Source organism: Nematostella vectensis, chromosome 4 (assembly GCF_932526225.1).
Source record: "Nematostella vectensis chromosome 4, jaNemVect1.1, whole genome shotgun sequence".
Taxonomy (NCBI): Eukaryota; Metazoa; Cnidaria; class Anthozoa; order Actiniaria; family Edwardsiidae; genus Nematostella; species Nematostella vectensis.
The window spans coordinates 15452323-15471268 of record NC_064037.1 but is presented as its reverse complement, the minus strand read 5'-3'; the positions used below and the strand labels follow the sequence as shown (position 1 = coordinate 15471268).

The 18946-nt window shown below is 42.7% G+C and overlaps 2 protein-coding genes and 1 long non-coding RNA gene across 3 annotated transcripts; 2 read left to right on the top strand and 1 right to left on the bottom strand.

Moving 5' to 3' along the window:
- Positions 1-2492: 2492 nt before the first annotated feature.
- Positions 2493-5809, top strand: LOC116620241. Its single transcript, XR_007307488.1, has 2 exons — positions 2493-4384; positions 4948-5809. It is a non-coding gene; the product is annotated as an uncharacterized LOC116620241 (long non-coding RNA).
- On the bottom strand, positions 4581-14603 carry LOC125556666 (E3 ubiquitin-protein ligase SRFP1-like). The gene is made up of 8 exons (XM_032385948.2): positions 14521-14603; positions 7474-7550; positions 7333-7401; positions 6509-6859; positions 6079-6200; positions 5637-5757; positions 4927-5012; positions 4581-4786 (listed from the first exon to the last, which is right to left on the bottom strand). The coding sequence occupies exons 2-8, from the start codon at positions 7519-7521 to the stop codon at positions 4678-4680; spliced, it is 906 nt and encodes a 301-aa protein (XP_032241839.1). The 5' UTR covers positions 7522-7550; positions 14521-14603; the 3' UTR covers positions 4581-4677.
- Positions 11702-18664, top strand: LOC116620239. The gene is made up of 5 exons (XM_032385951.2): positions 11702-15175; positions 15835-16076; positions 17023-17089; positions 17334-17447; positions 18303-18664. The coding sequence occupies exon 1, from the start codon at positions 11707-11709 to the stop codon at positions 13936-13938; it is 2232 nt and encodes a 743-aa protein (XP_032241842.2). The 5' UTR covers positions 11702-11706; the 3' UTR covers positions 13939-15175; positions 15835-16076; positions 17023-17089; positions 17334-17447; positions 18303-18664.
- The last annotated feature ends 282 nt before the right edge of the window (positions 18665-18946 follow it).

Below are 18946 nucleotides of genomic sequence, written 5' to 3'. Positions count from 1 at the left end.
CCATGCAGATGGGATACACCCAGATAGGGAGAACATGCAGATGGGATACACACAGACAGGGAGAACATGCAGATGGGATACACCCAGACAGGAAGACCAGGCAGATGGGATACACCCAGACAGGGAGACCATGCAGATGGGATACACCCAGACAGGAAGACCAAGAAGATGGGATAAACCCAGACAGGAAGACCAGGCAGATGGGATACACCCAGACAGGGAGACCAAGCAGATGGGATACACCCAGACAGGAAGACCAAGCAGATGGGATACACCCAGATAGGGAGAACATGCAGATGGGATACACCCAGACAGGAACCATGCAGATGGGATACACTCAGACAGGAACCATGCAGATGAGATACACCCAGATAGATAGAACATGCAGATGGGATACACCCAGATAGGGAGAACATGCAGATGGGATACACCCAGACAGGAACCATGCAGATGGGATACACTCAGACAGGAACCATGCAGATTAGATACACCCAGACAGGGAGAACATGCAGATGGGATACACCAAGACAGAAAGAACATGCAGATGGGATACACCAAGACAGAAAGACCATGCAGATGAGATACACCCAGACAGGGAGACCATGCAGATTAGATACACCCAGACAGGGAGAACATGCAGATGGGATACACCCAGTCAGGGAGACCATACAGATGGGATGCACCCAGACAGGAGCCATGCAGATCGGATACACCCAGACAGGAACCATGCAGATGGGATACACCCAGATAGGGAGAACATGCAGATGGGATACACACAGACAGGGAGAACATGCAGATGGGATACACCCAGACAGGAAGACCAGGCAGATGGGATACACCCAGACAGGGAGACCATGCAGATGGGATACACCCAGACAGGAAGACCAAGAAGATGGGATAAACCCAGACAGGAAGACCAGGCAGATGGGATACACCCAGACAGGGAGACCAAGCAGATGGGATACACCCAGACAGGAAGACCAAGCAGATGGGATACACCCAGATAGGGAGAACATGCAGATGGGATACACCCAGACAGGAACCATGCAGATGGGATACACTCAGACAGGAACCATGCAGATGAGATACACCCAGATAGATAGAACATGCAGATGGGGTACACCCAGACAGAAAGAACATGCAGATGGGATACACCAAGACAGAAAGACCATGCAGATGAGATACACACAGACAGGGAGACCATGCAGATTAGATACACCCAGACAGGGAGAACATGCAGATGGGATACACCCAGACAGGGAGAACATGCAGATGGGATACACCCAGTCAGGGAGACCATGCAGATGGGATGCACCCAGACAGGAGCCATGCAGATGGGATACACCCAGACAGGAAGACAAAGCAGATGGGATACACCCAGACAGGGAGAACATGCAGATGGGATACACCCAGACAGGGAGACCATGCAGATAAGATACAACCAGACAGGGAGAACATGCAGATGGATACACCCAGACAAGGAGAACAGCAGATGGGATACACCCAGACAGGGAGAACATGCAGATGGAATACACCCAGACCGGAACCATGCAGATGGGATACACCCAGACAGGAAGACCAAGAAGATGGGATAAACCCAGACAGGAAGACCAGGCAGATGGGATACACCCAGACAGGGAGAACATGCAGATGGTATACACAAAGACAGGGAGAACATGCAGATGGGATACACCCAGACAGGGAGAACATGCAGATGGATACACCCAGACAGGAAGACCAAGCAGATGGGATACACCCAGACAGGAAGACCAAGCAGATGGTATACACCCAGATAGGGAGAACATGCAGATGGGATACACCCAGACAGGGAGAACATGCAGATGTGATACACCCAGACAGGGAGACCAAGCAGATGGGATACACCCAGACAGGGAGAACATGCAGATGGGATACACCCAGACAGGGAGAACATGCAGATGGGATACACCCAGACAGGAAGACCAAGCAGATGGGATACACCCAGACAGGAAGACCAAGCAGATGGTATACACCCAGATAGGGAGAACATGCAGATGGGATACACCCAGACAGGGAGAACATGCAGATGAGATACACCCAGACAGGAAGACCAAGCAGATGGGATACACCCAGATAGGGAGAACATGCAGATGGGATACACCCAGACAGGGAGACCATGCAGATGGGATACACCCTCAATGGGAGACCATGCAGATGCATAAAGGAGAGAGCGACCTGTGTGCAGGCCCTCCATTTTTTTTCAGGAATTTGTTCAAGGCCTTCAGGTTGATGACGGGACGGAACTCTCCAGAACCTTCCCCCTTTTCTACTCATATCAATATTTGGGTGACCTTAAAACTCGCTCGGCCAATCTCTTGGAGGCCTGGGTCTAAGGGCTTTTCAAGGCTTGTGTGATAAAGATTTGACCAAGCGATAATGTTTTTTTTGACACATTTTTGCCTCGAGTCTCAAATTGACAGGAATCAGCATTTTTCACCATGTTTTCTGGAGATCAGGGAGCGGAAAAACTTTAGCTCTTCTAAATATGGGCATCAATGCCCATATAAGACAATGCATACGAAGGACACTATCCGTGGGGAATATGTTTGATATGAGAAATGGTGTTGATAGGAATTGCTCGGGTTTTGGTTGCACCAACTGGTCAGTCCCTTTTGTTATGTTTTTTCTTTAATATTTGAAAAGGGAGTAGGAAAAGAAATTGGATCAGTTAGGTCACAGGTGTGACTTTTATTATCATTTATACTGCTATTAGGGATTAGATGTCGAGGATGGGAGCACTTCGCATGAAGACTGGCTTATGCATGGGTTATAGGACAACTTTACTCCAAAGTGATGTCTAATGCTTGTTAGTGCCGAATAGTGGGAAAAAACGCGCCGCTGGGGTTACCGTTTCTCATTTACCAGGTGGCGGTTACACAGGGCGTCGTTTAAAAGGTCGTAAGCGCGTATGCACAAAGCTCGCTGGCGGAGCGAAACCAAGACAAATACATCCAGTTTAAGTAGGAATAAGCAGTTTATTTGGCACTAATAACAAGCATTAGACATCACTTTGGAGTAAAGTTGTCCTATAACCCGTGCATAGTGTTATTATTAAGATCCATACCAGTAAAATACAAGCTAGAGGCTTGTGCAGCAAGAGCAAGGGGTTGAGAGGATCAGGCCCTGTGAAGTCTGTAGTATTCGTTATACCTGTGTAGCGCCCGCATTGCATGTTGGGGTACGTGTTTGTAACTAAGTTGAGTGAGTCGCCATCTTGAATAAAACGTTGAGTTTGTACACTCGGTTTTCACTCTCACTACAAGCGGATACTACAAAGTATTTTTTGTTTGTGGACTTCAAGCACACATGACCCCCTCTCCCTCTTGCCTTTTTCAGCCCTGTACGCTTGCTGTGAACACAGATCACTTGGCTTTTATATTGTGCTCTCTTCTAATTTGGGGTTTAGTGAGCACGAAAGATAGCAGAGAAACAACCAACTAATCAACCAAGACTGTGCTTCCACAAATTGACTGCAACATTTTCTACGCTACAGTGGATAGGCTGTCTGCTATACACAGACATGAAAATCTCCCCTTAAGTACAGGCTAGTCAAGAGGTCCTCTTAGCTGCGTGTGGCACTTCCTCCATGAAGTTGCAGCCAAAGAAGCATGAAAAAAATAATGTAACACAAGAGCGCAAAAATAGATTCTTGCTTGGATTAATTCATTGACTCCTGGCTATTTTTGAGATGACACAAAAAGACAGACTAAGCCCCCCTCTATTTTGAGTTTTTTTTTACAGCCCGTCAAAGTAAAAACACCGCTGCACCTAGTCAGCGGTATCCAAGCTTTCCAACAGTGCTTTGCGGTTCTATCTCTAATCCCTCGTCTCTGATGCGCCCACAAGTTGGTGGTTGCTTGTATTTTTCATAAAAAAATACACAACTAATAGCATATTGAGAGAATGCCCTAGGGCTAGTCTATTAGAGCATAATTGGGTGCTGTACTTATGGATATTTGCAAGCGAAGGAGGATGCATGGTGATTTTTTCTTGTTGGTTGTTTGGCTTTGCCTGGATGAGAAAATATTTTCTGATGAATCACCAGCTCTCCAAAATGCTGTCTTTTCTGAAACTAGATGATTTTAAAATTGTTTACACTGCTATTCTAGGTCTGTATGACCTGGAATTGATTTGTTTAGCTTTGGGATGGAAAGACTTGTAAAAAACCGTCCGACTTTGGGGAGAGGAGTGTTGACTGGCCCTCCCCTCGTGGATTTCTTCACGGATCTCCCAGAATGCTTTGCAATCTGTAATGGCAGCAATAAATGGTCTCAAAAGCCTTCACGAACGGAGAGGAAATTGTGTTTTGAGGCCACAGAAATGGACCTGGAGGTTCAGAATAAAGGTATCTATTTGAGCTGTGTTTGCTGATATCTTTCCCTTGTTTGGAATTTTGTTAGAGGGTTAATTCTGCTGTTTTTCCTTGTTCGATTTGAGATTAGTCAAATAATCTGAGCAGGGGTGGATCCAGGAGCTCCATAAGGGGCGGGGAGGGGGGGGGGGGGGGGGAGTAAGCAACAGTTTCAAGAAAGGGGGCTGGATTCAGTGTTCTTCCCTGTATTTCCTTATATTGTTATATATTGTTATATTGTTAGCCAAATATCTAAATATCTGTTTTGTTATCAGCACAGGATGGCTTTAGGTACTTCCTCTGTAATTAAAGAACTTTTGCCAAATTCTTTTAAAAAGTCCAGGTTTCTTTGAGTTGAGGTCCAGAAATGGCTGACGACAAACAGGACAGTTGATGCTAAAGAAAAACATAAACAAAGTTTATTATAATGCTTTCCCTGTTGTACAGATCTCCATTATTTTTCTGATGTTGCCTTATAGTCTGACCAGAATGGTCCTACTGTAAATCTGCAATTGCCAAACCATTAATACTATTACCTGTTTCCTCTCATGACCAAGTTTAGCGCACAGTCCTCATGTACCTTGTGACCACACGGAAACACCAGACATCCAGAAAACACTTCCTGCAAATGCATCATGTAAACCATTTCACTCAAGAGCAGAAAGCAGTGCGGCACTGGCAGGTTTTGCAAGTCGGGATGGTCATGTAAAAAAATCGACCTGGACTTACATGAAAGTAATTGAAATTGTAAAGTTTAACAATTTTGGCAGTGGTTTGAGCATATTCATCCCATCCCTGCACCCATCCCCAGCTTTCTATGCATGAACCCCTTTGACTAAAATTTCATTTTAAACGATAAAAGTGAAATACTCCTTTCACCATATCTTGTTGTTGGTGCACCCTTTCAAGAACTTCTGGCCTGCCACTGTAAGTTTTAGATTGTTTCATTTTTCAGGATCAAATTGACAGCCTGGGGAGGGTCAACCCAGTGCTCTAATGAAGCAGCCAATCCTGAAAGAGCGCTGATAAAAGGCACGATTAAGTTGATCACTAGATTAGACTCAACTTGACTAAAATTTTAGCCTGAAATCCATGCATCAACCAAGTGTTTTTATAGCAGTGTTTTTTATCTCTCAAATTCCAAGATGATGGCTACAAACCCCTTGAGGTCAGTTTTTTCCTATAAAAACACCTGGTAAACGCAGGTAGATTGTTTATTATTTTTAAGGATTAAACTTATATGTACCTGTAGACAAACTGCACATTCATCACTTTGGCTGTCAGCAATGCATTTATGTTTGTTTAACAGTTTTTTGTCCATACACAAATTGCAGCCATCGCAGTGATAGTACTCGCTTTTGTAAGCTCTGTAATAATAATAAATTTGTTATAACCTTGAATAAACACATTTGCGGGGCATATATGGCATCATGGGTTATATACATTATCTCCCTTTATCTCTCTTATGCCAGATCCAGAGGGAGATTTCGACTTTGATATGTAAACATCCAAATGGATCAGCAGACAAACAATTTCCAACCAACCTGTCTGGCTACACTTAATTATTTTTTGTTTCTTTGATTCAAATTGCAGCCATCGCAGTGACGGTGTAAAAAATTTTATTTGATTACTAGATGGCCCCGCTCGACCTTCCACAAAAGTTCTATGTTCCTCTTAAAAAAACACACCTGCACACTCCACATTTGTCACAATGGTAAGGGTCAAGCTCCTTGTTATTTGCCAGCAGTTTGCATTTGTTGCAAAAATAGGAAGCAAACTTCTTTTTACAGGAGATGCAATGCTGAAGCAACTGCAAAATGCAAAAAAGGGTCAAAGATCAAGAGACAACACACAAAACGTGACTATGATGCTTTCTTTTCTAGAAATTCTAGTATATAAAAGACAGGTTTTAATAATAATAATAATGATAAAAATGTTGAACAAGTCAGGCAGCGGCCAACCCCCCACCCCTGAAACAGATATAGGGGAGTACCCCTCCTCTGCTTAATTCTCCCCTCCTCTGATTTGGTAGAGACGACCCATTCAGATAAAAGCCCCTTTTGCCAGCCCTCTTGTCAACCCTATATGCATATAATTATTTCCAAGGTCTCTGTATACCTCCTGTTCAACATGGCATTTAGTACATTTGACTGAATCCACTGACTTTCTATCCACTGAACTATGATGCTTTATTGATTCTGATGATGATGCCAGAGCAAGGATTTCCATGGTATCAACTGAATCCATCTGTTTATTACTGTCATTTTTATTATTTATTTCACTGTCATCTTTATCAACATCATTCTCATCAGTGCACGGCTGGTTTTCGTTGTCAGCTTTGTTTTTCCACAAGGTTTCATCTTCCATCATTTCATTGTGGCATTTGTGACAAGGGTAAAAGTGATCTTTTGGGCAGCAAGGGAAGTGCATGAGACACGTGTCTCGCGAGTAGTGCTTACAATTGATGCCCTGTTGAAAAGTTCACATGTAGACTTTAACTTGCAAATGCAATGAAAACTTGGGCTATTGAAACGTAGCTCAAGAATATGGAAAACATAGTATATACATTATACTTTAATATCTGGTATACTTTACAGATGCTATTTAATTCGAAAAACACAAGACAACTTTGAGAATCAGGGATGGATGACTTACTTATTCTTTTTGTTTTTATAGACTAATGGATATAGGTTATGAAGCGTATAAATCCGTACTTCTTCACTCTATGGTTGCTATTGCCTTTGTTTTCTAACCTTTTGTTTTTGAGTAGCAATATTACAGAGAAAAATATCAAAGAAGGACGTAGCACAATAACGAACAAAATCTTGCATATCTGTTTTTAAGGAAATGCTCATCCAGGTAGTTTGTTTTGGCAAAAGCGGTAAAGTGAAACACAACGATGTCTGTGTTTGAAAATATCCTTAAATACTTTATATACATACCATTGGTGTCTTGATAGAGACATCTCGAAAATCAACTTTCTCATCTATGTTATTCTCAACTGTTGACATCTTAACAAGAAAATCAATATTTCTCTTTTGAACAGATCCTTAAACTTTGTAAATTATATTAATAAACCTTACCTTGTATATTAAGGCAGCTATGTCCGGGCAGTTATACCAGTCGTCCATCAGTGTAGAGTTTAGCTAGCCATTCTCATGTGTTACCCTTGGAATTAAGCACTTGCCCACCCCCCCCCCCCCCCATAGAAAAATATTGTATTACCCATAATGCAGTGTGGGTAGAAGAGGAAGAAAACGTGTTGACCGCCATGTTTGTTTCTGTGTGGTTTATTTTCGGTTTATTTTTAATGTTACTCGAGTTTTCACAAATTATAAGGTAACATATTGGGGGCTCAGACGGGAAAACGGATTCAGAAGATGACTGAAGAACTTCAGCTTAGTATCGAAGAGAGTTTGTGTCGCTTGACGGCCGAACAGTTACACGAAGTGGAAAACTTTTTGAAGCTACACGAGGACGACAAACTATCTAGGTTGAAACGGGTCAGAAGGATCTCACAAGCTGTGGATAACGAGCTTGAGAGCAAAGGAGACCAAGCAGTCAGCTATCTGAAGGGATTAGAGGAGGTTATTTCGGCGATTTCTGGAGCAACGAAGCCCAAACAAGAAAAACAAGCCCAGCCAAACACGAGTGCAAGTGCAAGTCCGAGCGAGGAGCTCCAAGCTCTGAAGGATCAAATGAACAAGCTTATGGGTATGGAATCAAAGAAAGGTCTCTACATTTCGGATATAAAGAGAGAAATGAAGATTTCTGGGCAAATTGGAGAGCCAGGACAGAAAGATAAGTTAAGTTTTGTCAGTCTCGTGAGACAAATTGACTCTGGACTAAAGAAAGGACACACAGAAGTTGAGGTGGTCGATGCAGTAATAAAGTCCATTTGCCCAGGAATGAGACTTCGCAGCTACTTGGAAGGTATTCCAAGCTTGACTCTGGCCCAATTAAGACACATTTTGCGCTCGCATTATCAGGAAAAAAATGCAACAGAACTGTATCAAGAATTAGCAATTTTGGCTCAAGCTCCCGGGGAAACCCCTCAGAGTTTTGTGATCAGGGCTTTGGATCAAAGGCAGAAAGTTTGTTTTGCGTCACAAGAGTCTGATAGCAAAATGAAATACGATCCCGAATTGGTGCAAGGACTATTTTTAAGAACTGTGGAGACTGGATTAATGGATGATGGTGTAAGGATGAAACTAAGACCATATCTACAGAACACAGATACCACTGATGAAGATTTAATCCAGCATGTAAATATTGTGGCATCTGAGGAGTTAGAGAGGAAATCAAAGTTAACCAAAATAACTAAGAAAGTTAATCAGCTAACAAGTGATAATGTCGAATCACAAGGGAATGGTGGACGTAAGGACAAAGGGAAGACTGCTCCAGCCGCAGTCTCAACAGAAGACCTGATCCTAGCATAACTCAAGTCAGTGAAGTCGGAGATGGCCACATTGCGGGAGACAGTGGCCCAAGTGCAACAGGAAAGGGATGGCAATATTGATAATCGGGATATACATGTACAGAAGACCAAGAGAGTTTGCAAGCAGTGTGAGGATAGCAATACGATTGATGCATGTGATCATTGTTTTTATTGCGGTTCATCTGAGCATTGGGCACGGGGATGTCGTAAGCGGAGACCAACACAAAACAAGGATTCGGGAAACCAGCACCGGCTGCCACCGCGGGACAGGCGGTAGCCGGGTCGCAAGTTGCTTCCACAGGAAAGTCCCAAGTATGTGTGTTATGTGGGCATCAACCATCTGGTAGTGATTGTTTAGTTCAATGTGCGGGTTGTAAGTCAGCATTGTACTGCGGTGTGCAATGCCAACGGGCTCATTGGTTGGAACACAAGAAACTTTGCACTGCGATACAAGAGTTACAAGCCAAGAAAAACAGTGAGTACGCAGAGCGAATTCAGTCTAGTGTATTTATGTCTCATCTCACTCCAAAACAACATGCTGTTATTTGTAAACTGGTAGGACCAAAATGCAAAGTTTCCTGCATGCTTAATGATATTAGCACAGAGGCCCTCTGGGATACGGGCGCGCAAATTTCAGTTTTATCTAAATCATGGGTCAATGAGAATGGTTTGAACACTGATTTACAAGATATTGAGACACTCCTGGGTCAGGATAGAAACTTAAATGTATCTGCTGCAAATGGCAGTGAGATCCCATATGAGGGATGGATCCCCATAACATTGAAGCTAGAATCCCATGGGTATACAGGGCCAGATGTAGAAGTACCTTTTTTAGTGACCCCAGGAGAGTTAGAGTGTCCCATCATTGGATATAATGTCATAGAAACAGTGATTAAAGATTTCCCAGGGGATAATAGCAACACCACAGGAAGCCCATTACAGGATATTATGAAAGGTGCATTTCCAGAAGTCAGAGGGGAGGCAGTTGGGGCCTTGATTAACTTTATCCAAACATGTGACAACTCAGAACCCTTGTGCATCTTAAAGTCACCTAAGAAGAGTGTCAGCATACCGGGGGGGCAGACCCTGAGAATTAATTGTCGTGCAAATACCGGCCCAGTCGAGGAGAAATGCCCAGTTATCTTTGAACCAGATGAAGACCAGACATTGCCTACAGGGCTAGAACTCTCCCAGTCTCTATTGTCCATCCCGAAAGGGAAAGCTACGCGAGTTGACATTTACGTCAGTAATGCCACCAAGCATGATATCACCCTCAGGGGGGGCACCATCTTGGGTAGTCTTAACCTTATCAGATCAGTTACCCCAGCAGAAGTGAAACTTAGTAAGATGAACTTGTCTGATTCAAGGGGGGTACACCCAGGTGAAACACAAGAATCCAGGGGGGCGACCATAGATTCATCACAGAGGGTCCCAGGGGTGGTGATTGGAGATCTGAATGAAGAACAAAAAAAGGAAGTCACTCGTCTGTTACAGGAAGAGGAGGAGACCTTTGCCCGTGATAGTCAGGATGTCGGTTGCATCGAAGACCTTGAGTTAAATTTAACCCTAATGGATAAGACTCCTGTTCAGAAAACATATGTCTCAATTAGCCGCCCATTGTATGCAGAAGTCAAAGGCTGTATTGAGGACTTGATAAATAAGGGATGGATTGTGAAGTCAAAGTCTTCCTACTCGTCGCCGGCTGTCTGCGTCCGTAAACGGGACGGGTCTCTAAGACTGTGCATTGACTATCGTGAACTGAATCGTAAGAGTGTTCCTGACCGTTTTCCCATCCCAAGGATTCAAGATGCATTAGACACCCTAGGGGGAAATAGTTGGTTTTCAGTACTGGATCAGGGACGCGCATATCATCAGGGTTTCATGGGGAAAGACAGTAGACCATTGACTGCCTTTGTGACCCCTTGGGGACTGTATGAATGGGTTCGCATTCCCATGGGTCTTTCCCAGGCCCCCGCGGCCTTTCAAAGATATATGCAAGATTGTTTAGAAGATTTAAGAGACACCACATGTATCCCATATTTGGACGATATCATTGTCTTTAGTCAAAGTTTTGAAGAACATGTTAGTGATCTGAGGAAAGTTTTGCAAAGACTGCGGGAACACGGGATAAAATTGAAACCCAGCAAGTGTAAAATCTTTCAAAGGGAAGTTACATTCCTTGGACATGTTGTGTCAGAAGAAGGTTATCGGATGGATCAGGAGAGTATTAAGGCAGTTACGGATTTAAAGGATACGCCACCTAAGACAGTCGGAGAAGTTCGCAGACTTATGGGACTTCTAAGTTATTTCAGGAGATATGTACATAACTTTGCGACGTTAGCAGCACCCATTTATGATCTTTTGACGGAACCCAAGGGAGGTACAAGTACCAAATCGAAAAATAGGTCGAGTAAGTCCTTATCACGCCAACCAGTCTCTTGGTCTGAGGGACATCAGCGAATACTGGAGACACTTATAGATACTATCACATCACCACCCGTTATGGCTTATCCGGACTACCAACAACCCTTTATTCTTCACACTGACGCATCGGAGCGGGGACTTGGGGCTGTATTATACCAACGCCAGAAAGGAACCTTGAGAGTCATTGGTTACGGGTCACGATCGTTAACTCAAGCCGAGCGCAATTACCATCTGCATTCGGGGAAACTCGAATTCTTAGCGCTAAAATGGGCAATTACGGAGAAATTTAGAGACTATTTGTACTATGCCCCTAAATTTACTGTCTACACGGATAATAACCCGTTAACATACATTCTGACCACTGCCAAATTGAATGCGACCGGACAGCGTTGGGTATCAGAATTGGCTGACTATAACTTTGTCATCAAATACAGACCTGGAAAGGCAAATGGGGATGCAGACGGTCTCTCGCGGATTTCACAAGGCATGGAGAAGTATATGGAAGAATGTCAGAAGACCATATGCCAAGAAGACCACTGTGAATTCTGTAAAGTTCCAGGCAGGTGAAGATGGCATTCCGACTATCTCTTTGTCAGCATGCCTTGAAGATTCTCCCGACGATAATGTCACCTTAGGCACACAAGCATGGTCGACAGAGGACATTGTGAGACTTCAGCGTGAGGATACAACAATTGGAAAGGTGATTGGTTTCATACTTAATGAGTCATTACCCAGCTTAAAGGAGCGAAAGAAGGAAACTCCTGAAACAAAGGCCATGTTACGTCACTGGAAGAAGTTGGAACTAGGTAAGGATGATATCCTTCGCCGGAGAATTGGACCACGTCTCCAATTGGTCCTTCCACGGAAACTTCATCATCTCGTTTATAAGGAACTACATGAGGAAATGGGGCATCTCGGTGCAGAGAGGGTATTGCAACTTGCGAGGGATAGGTTCTTTTGGCCCCGTATGCAACAGGACATTGAACACTATGTTACCTCTGTTTGTCGATGTATCAAGCAAAAACGACCGAAACATGCTCAACGGGCACCAATGCAGAGTATTCAAACAACAGCTCCCTTTGAACTCATTTCTTTGGACTTTTTACATCTAGAAAAAAGCAGTGGTGGGTATGAATATATCCTCGTAGTGATTGATCATTTTACTCGATTTGCCCAAGCATACGCAACACGGAATAAATCGGCCCCTACAGTGGCAGAGAAGCTGTATAATGATTACATCATGAGGTTTGGGTTTCCCCTTCGAATACATCACGATCAGGGGAAGGAGTTCGAGAACGATCTACATAAACATCTGGAAAAGCTTAGTGGGGTAGCTCACTCAAGAACCACACCATATCATCCACAATCCAATGGACAAGTCGAGCGTTTTAATCAGACCCTTCTTGCAATGTTACGCACACTACCAGAGAACCAGAAATCCAAGTGGAAAGATAGTCTTAACAAAGTTGTACACGCATACAACTGCACTCGAAATGACTCAACAGGATTTTCTCCTTTCTATCTACTTTATGGTCGCTCACCTCGACTTCCCATTGACTTAATGCTTGGTACCAGTTTGCAAGGCACTCCGCAACAGTATCCGAAATATGTGACAAAGTGGCGAGAAACCATGGAAGAAGCTTACAGGATCGCACGTTCTAAGTCGACAGCTCAAGCCGCGCGGGGTAAGAGGTACTACGAGAAGAAAGTGAGATGCTCATCACTTAAGCCGGGTGATCGGGTATTGGTACGAAACCTGTCAGAACGAGGCGGTCCAGGGAAACTACGCTCATACTTTGAGGATCAGGTGTTTGTGGTTGTGAATCAGAAGGGAGAATCGAGCCCAGTGTATGAGGTCAGACCTGAGAATGGCAAGGGCAGGAACCGGACTCTGCATTATAACCTCTTACTGCCATGTGATTATCTCATGAGTGACGTGATTACTCAGCCAAAAAGGAAAACCAAAACACGGAAACCTGCAACAAGGAATGCAGCAGAGTTGAAAGAGGAGTCGAGTAGTGAAGAGGAACCAGACTTTGTTTACGGTAGACAGGTTGGATATGCGCCCGACGAGAAAGAAGAAGCATCAAGCGAATCGGATGTAGTCCTGGGTCAGCAGGAGGAGGTATCAGGCGAGTCTGATGTAGCACCGGATCGGCAAGAGGAAATAGCATCAGGCGAGTCAGATGTAACTCTGGATCAGCAAGAGGAAGCTTCAGACGAGCTGGATGGAGCACCCGATCAGCAGGAAGGAACGGCAGGTGAGCTGGATGAAGCAATAGAGGAGCAGGCAGAGAGGGCATCACAGCAGCAGCAAGGGGAACAAGGTGATAGGGACAGCCAGGAGAACTATGCTAATGGCAGCATCATTGGACGACCCGAGCGGAATAGGCATCCACCTTTGCGGGTTACTTATGATGTTATTGGTCAGCCATCCTATTATCGGGGACCGGTCGCTAACCATGGTATAACTATAAATGAGTCAGCATGGAGTGCTTACGGTGCACCTCCTACACAAGAGTTACCATGTGCCACATGCGGGTTCAAGGCACCCTTCGGTTTACAGGTACCCTACGGTTATTCGGTACCCTGCAGTCTACAGACTCCCTACGGTTATCCGGTACCCTACGGTTTACAGGTACCCTACAGATGTCCTTCCTTCTCACCATGGACACCAGCAATGTAATAACAAGTACACTAGTACACTTACTTGACTTATATTTGTTTGTTTGTTACAAGAAAAAGAAAAGAAAAAAAACGGTCTAGTTAGAGACACTAGTTGAATAATACTAGTATAGCCTAGCAAATAGTGTAGGTAACAAGGTGTAAGACCTTGAGCAGCATTGGGTATTTACGTGGCAATGACATTGTGCAAGAGAACTGTAGAGTAAAGAATAAGCAAGATACAGCTGTATGAAGAAACAAGTGGAAGCCATGGTTGGACTTGATCACCCTACACCATGCCTTCATGGAACTGAACATTGAAATAGTAGAGTAGTCAGATTTTTTTTTTCCTCAGTTGCATTGTAGTATTGAAACATACTAGTAACTTAAATGTCGAGGACGACATCTTTTCAGGGGGGAAGTGTGTTACCCTTGGAATTAAGCACTTGCCCATCCCCCCCATAGAAAAATATTGTATTACCCATAATGCAGTGTGGGTAGAAGAGGAAGAAAACGTGTTGACCGCCATGTTTGTTTCTGTGTGGTTTATTTTCGGTTTATTTTTAATGTTACTCGAGTTTTCACAAATTATAAGGTAACACATGCATGACTCGGCTTCAAGATCTGTTGTTCTTGTGCGAAGAAAGAGCTGCAGTGGGAATGACGTCAGGGACTTCCCCTACAGACACCTGGCTTCCAAGAATTAGGGAAAGCCCCGCGAGTTTTTGCTGAGCGTTCAAGGAATCTCATATATCTGTTCTTCAAAACTAGCTCCAGCTATAAATTGAATCCATCTGTTGATCATTATTTTGTATACGAGCAGTATGATTTCCTTTACAAGATATATCGCAGTGCAAATCTTTCGTAAAGAGGGAATGGGTCGTAATTAGGCGAAATGTTTACACTTGCGGCTATCACTCAAAACAACACGAGGAGGGAATTTCCCCTTCTCCGCATGGCAGGGCAGCGCCGAATATTCTAGAAAGATCCAAACTCAAGGCAAAAATCAAATACAAAAATATAACAGCGCACTTTTTTTAGATTGATATCTTGAAAATTGGTATTATCTTGAATATGATCTTATTAAGTAAATGGGAGCCTTTAAAAAATATATCTTTTACTTTTAGCAATGTTATTATTGGTAACAGGGCACTCCACTAGTAGGGACTTTCCCTCGATTAGAATGTCTATAAACTTATCGTCTTTACATTCGTATACTGTTGGGAGTGACGCTTCTTGGAAGAGCTCCAAAACTAAATGTAAGTAGACATTTTCTTTCAATATGGATATAGGGAATTAAGATAAAATATAAATCAAATTAATGTTCATTTTTTGTGGCTATCAAGTCCCGATATTAAGCTATCAAGTCCCGATAAAAAAAAACTCCAAGCATCCAAGCATCGTATACCGTAAAAACTTTTCTACCTTCCGATTTTAAGATGACGTTCCTTTCTCCCGGCGAAAATACAGTGAAATTTATGAGAAATTACCTCGATCTAACGATATTGGATACAACGATATTCTTGAGTTTACGATATAAATCTGTTCTCCCAAGCGTAATTTTGGCCTCGATACAACGATATTACTGATTCTGTCTATCAACAAAGAGAGAAAAACTGAAGACACAACACACGTACAGTTCAGTTAATCGATTTTCTTGACTTAACAGACCTTGTTAGATGCAGATTACAGTTTTCAGAGAGTAACTGTACAGTCTTACACAGAGTACAGTTACAATATTATTATTTTGTAAAAGTTGATGATTAACCCGACCTCGCACGCTACAACGATATTTTCAAGGGATTTTCCTTTATATCGTTGAAGACCTCTTTCAACGATACCTCGATTTACGATACATTTTCTTTCTCCCGAGGCACATCGTAAAATCCAGATTCCACTGTATATGTTTCTCGCACAGATTGATTAAATATGGGAGGTGTGCTCACAACAATCAGCAACTGGGCTGCTACTGGTTTGAATTACGTGGCGGAGGGCTTGAAATGGCTTTGGCAATCCGTCAAAAACCTGTTCTCCAGCATGGCGGACGCTTTTAAGAAAATATTTGGCAGTATTCACGTGTCCTACGAAAGCGAGAACGAAAGACAAGCCCAAGAGGTCCAACAAAACACAAACACCGGGACAGAGAGAGTGATTGTAGAGGTAGGATTTTAAAGAGGGTTTCATCTTGGGTAAAGTGTAAAGAGGGTTTCATCTTGGGTAAAGTGTAAAGAGGGTTTCATCTTGGGTAAAGTGTAAAGAGGGTTCCATCTTGGGTAAAGTGTAAAGAGGGTTTCATCTTTGGGTAAAGTGTAAAGAGGGTTTCATCTGGGTAAAGTGTAAAGAGGGTTTCATCTAGGGTAAAGTGTAAAGAGGGTTTCATCTTGGGTAAAGTGTAAAGAGGGTTTCATCTAGGGTAAAGTGTAAAGAGGGTTTCATCTAGGGTAAAGTGTAAAGAGGGTTTCATCTAGGGTAAAGTGTAAAAAAGGGTTTCATCTTGGGTAAAGTGTAAAGAGCGTTTGATCTTGGGTAAAGTGTAAAGAGCGTTTCATCTGGTTAAAGGGTAAAGTTGTAATTAAAAGACATAATCATATGAATTGCACCAGGTAACAGTAAAAATACACGTATGAGAACCTAAGTTTTTTTTTCAAGTTAGCCTAAACAGTTAAATTTAGTGTAAAAATTCTTAACTTTTGTTGAAGAAGAGGTAGAGTTTTTAAATTATGGTCTCTATTTCTACCCTGGGTACGTCTCGTCCAGTAACGCTCATCCAAAATTCCGCGACCTGGCGACGAGCGGAAACTTGTAAAGAGGGTGCTTATAATGTTATTTTCTTATACTTACATGGGTTTTTACTGTAGCTAAAATAAGTTAGCATTGTTTCACATTCATTACGGAATCTCATAATATATTTATTTATATTTATTGTTTATTTATAATCTATTTTTTTTATGGATTTATGGATTTATTTATTTATTTTATTTTTTATTTATTTATGTACTTATGTATGTATTTATTTATTTTTTATGTATTTATGTATTCATTCATTCATTAATTCATTCATTCATTCATTCATTTATTTATCTATTTTGCTCCTCTTATGTTAAAGACCCATAGGGATCGCTTCAGTTTCCGAGCCGGAAATGAAGAAGTTTCTCGTCACAGGCAGTCATCAGGTAGGGCACACAGCTCACTATTTGCTATCAGATTGCACACATCCAGGGGGGATCAAGGATTTCCCGAAGTGGAGGGGGGGGGGGGGGGCAAATGCCGACCCAAAGTGGGGGGCACCAATATATAAGCCATATGGCGGGAGGTAAATTTGTAAATTTTAGTTTAGTTAGGTTTTGATATGCCTGCATATATTATCTACGCATTCTTCTGGGTATATATATCTTTTTACTTGGTATTTTATAACAGATGCCTCCAAGAAAAGGCAGATGATTGAAACCCTAGACAAGGCCGAAAAGGCATTTAGGGACATGAAGTTGATTATGATAGAAGACGTGGAGTACCAGAACTCCCAGCTCACAAGTAAGTATCTACATCTATAACCCGGGCAATCTAAAGATTTTTATTGTTCCCGAAGAGCAAAATGAACATAATTTTAATCGAGAATATATTTATCCAGCACTACTCTGGCCCTATAGCTAGATAGCCGCAGCTCGTAGTGCGTTGTGTTTACTCAAATAGCATGATGCTGCACTAGGTTGTTAGGACAAGATACTTTGAAAGAACATGGACCCCCCCCCCCCCCCTTCACCTACTTAAAATGTTATAGTATCCCTGTGTTACGCAGTTTGTGAAGGATTGGGCACTAATGCTTATCGTGTACAAGTCATGATGCCCACAGGCTCGGTTTCCAGCCGTGATGGTTTCGGTGCGCCCGCGGTCCTCTCCCATCTCGTCAGCGGAGGAGAAGCGCTCGACGTAACCACAGCTGGAAACCGAGCCTATGCCCAAACCAGATCAAAGGCTAGAGCCAAAACACCCCGGGGGGACTTCCATAAAAACAGACTGGGTGATCGTCAGCAAGATACAACCCTAAGAGATAGGACATTAGGAAGCAATTTCTAACTCAACGGCACTGGAAATAAACACATTTAGTTTTCCTGAATTGCAGTTCTAAACATATCTCTTTCCTGACTACATTCATGTGCAGTTGCTATAAGGATGTAATGGATCACTAGCGTGAGACCCCCTGAGGAATAACAGATGTGGAAAATTTCGAATACCCCTTAAGGGATAGCAATTGGTAGAATTATATACCCTAAAGATAGGACGATCATCCCCCGTCTACTTTTATGGAGAGTCCCCCCCTTTCCCTGGCAAAACTGAAGAAGCTTCCCTTCCGGCAGACCAGTAAAGAATGATTACTTTCATTTTCAGATCAAAAATTGCAAGATTTCCATCAAAGGCATAACATAAACCACTTACAACACGAAATTGACAGCCTTGGGAGGGTCAACCCAGTGCTCTAATGAAGCAGCCGATCCTGAAAGTGCGCTGATAAAAGGCACAATTAAGTTGACCACTAGATTAGTTTGATGTCTAGGTATATATTATCAGCAGTTGATAGCAAAAAATTAGGAGATAAGCACTTGGTCACTGTCTACGTACGTTGAATTAGGAAAGGTGAATGTCCAAGCGCCCACTATCTCTGGGGTCAGTTGTAGCAGAAAAGGGAGTTGGGGTCGTTACGTTAAATGTATGGCATAGAAGGAATTAATAAAGATCCCTGTTCAGCCACACCTTTTTTTCCTGTTTTTATAGACAAATCATCTGAAGAAATCTCGAAATAACCATTAGAAATAAAGTACCCTCTACCATGAGGAGGAGGGGGGGCGTTGCTTTAGGGGTATAAAGATATTGGAACTATAGTTAACCATTTCACAACTCTATCCTCTCTTATTATTTGTGCTCGAAATGGATAACAGACTCAACGGTACACTTCATCACATGATTTTTTACTCGACAAGTACAAAAGTACGTGTCAAAGATGGATGAAGGAAAAGGTTTTCAATTGTAGTTTC

What these genes read in the sequence shown, in the direction of transcription:
- LOC125556666 (XM_032385948.2), bottom strand. Translation starts at nt 7,521, where the DNA reads ATGGACGACTGGTATAACTGCCCGGACATAGCTGCCTTAATATACAAG. An exon ending in TAGCTGCCTTAATATACAAG is followed by an intron (nt 7,402 to 7,473) that starts GTAAGGTTTATT and finishes TTTCTTGTTAAG; the next exon opens with ATGTCAACAGTTGAGAATAA. An exon ending in TTGGTCATGAGAGGAAACAG is followed by an intron (nt 4,787 to 4,926) that starts GTAATAGTATTA and finishes GTTTTTCTTTAG; the next exon opens with CATCAACTGTCCTGTTTGTC.
- LOC116620239 (XM_032385951.2), top strand. Translation starts at nt 11,707, where the DNA reads ATGCAGACGGTCTCTCGCGGATTTCACAAGGCATGGAGAAGTATATGG.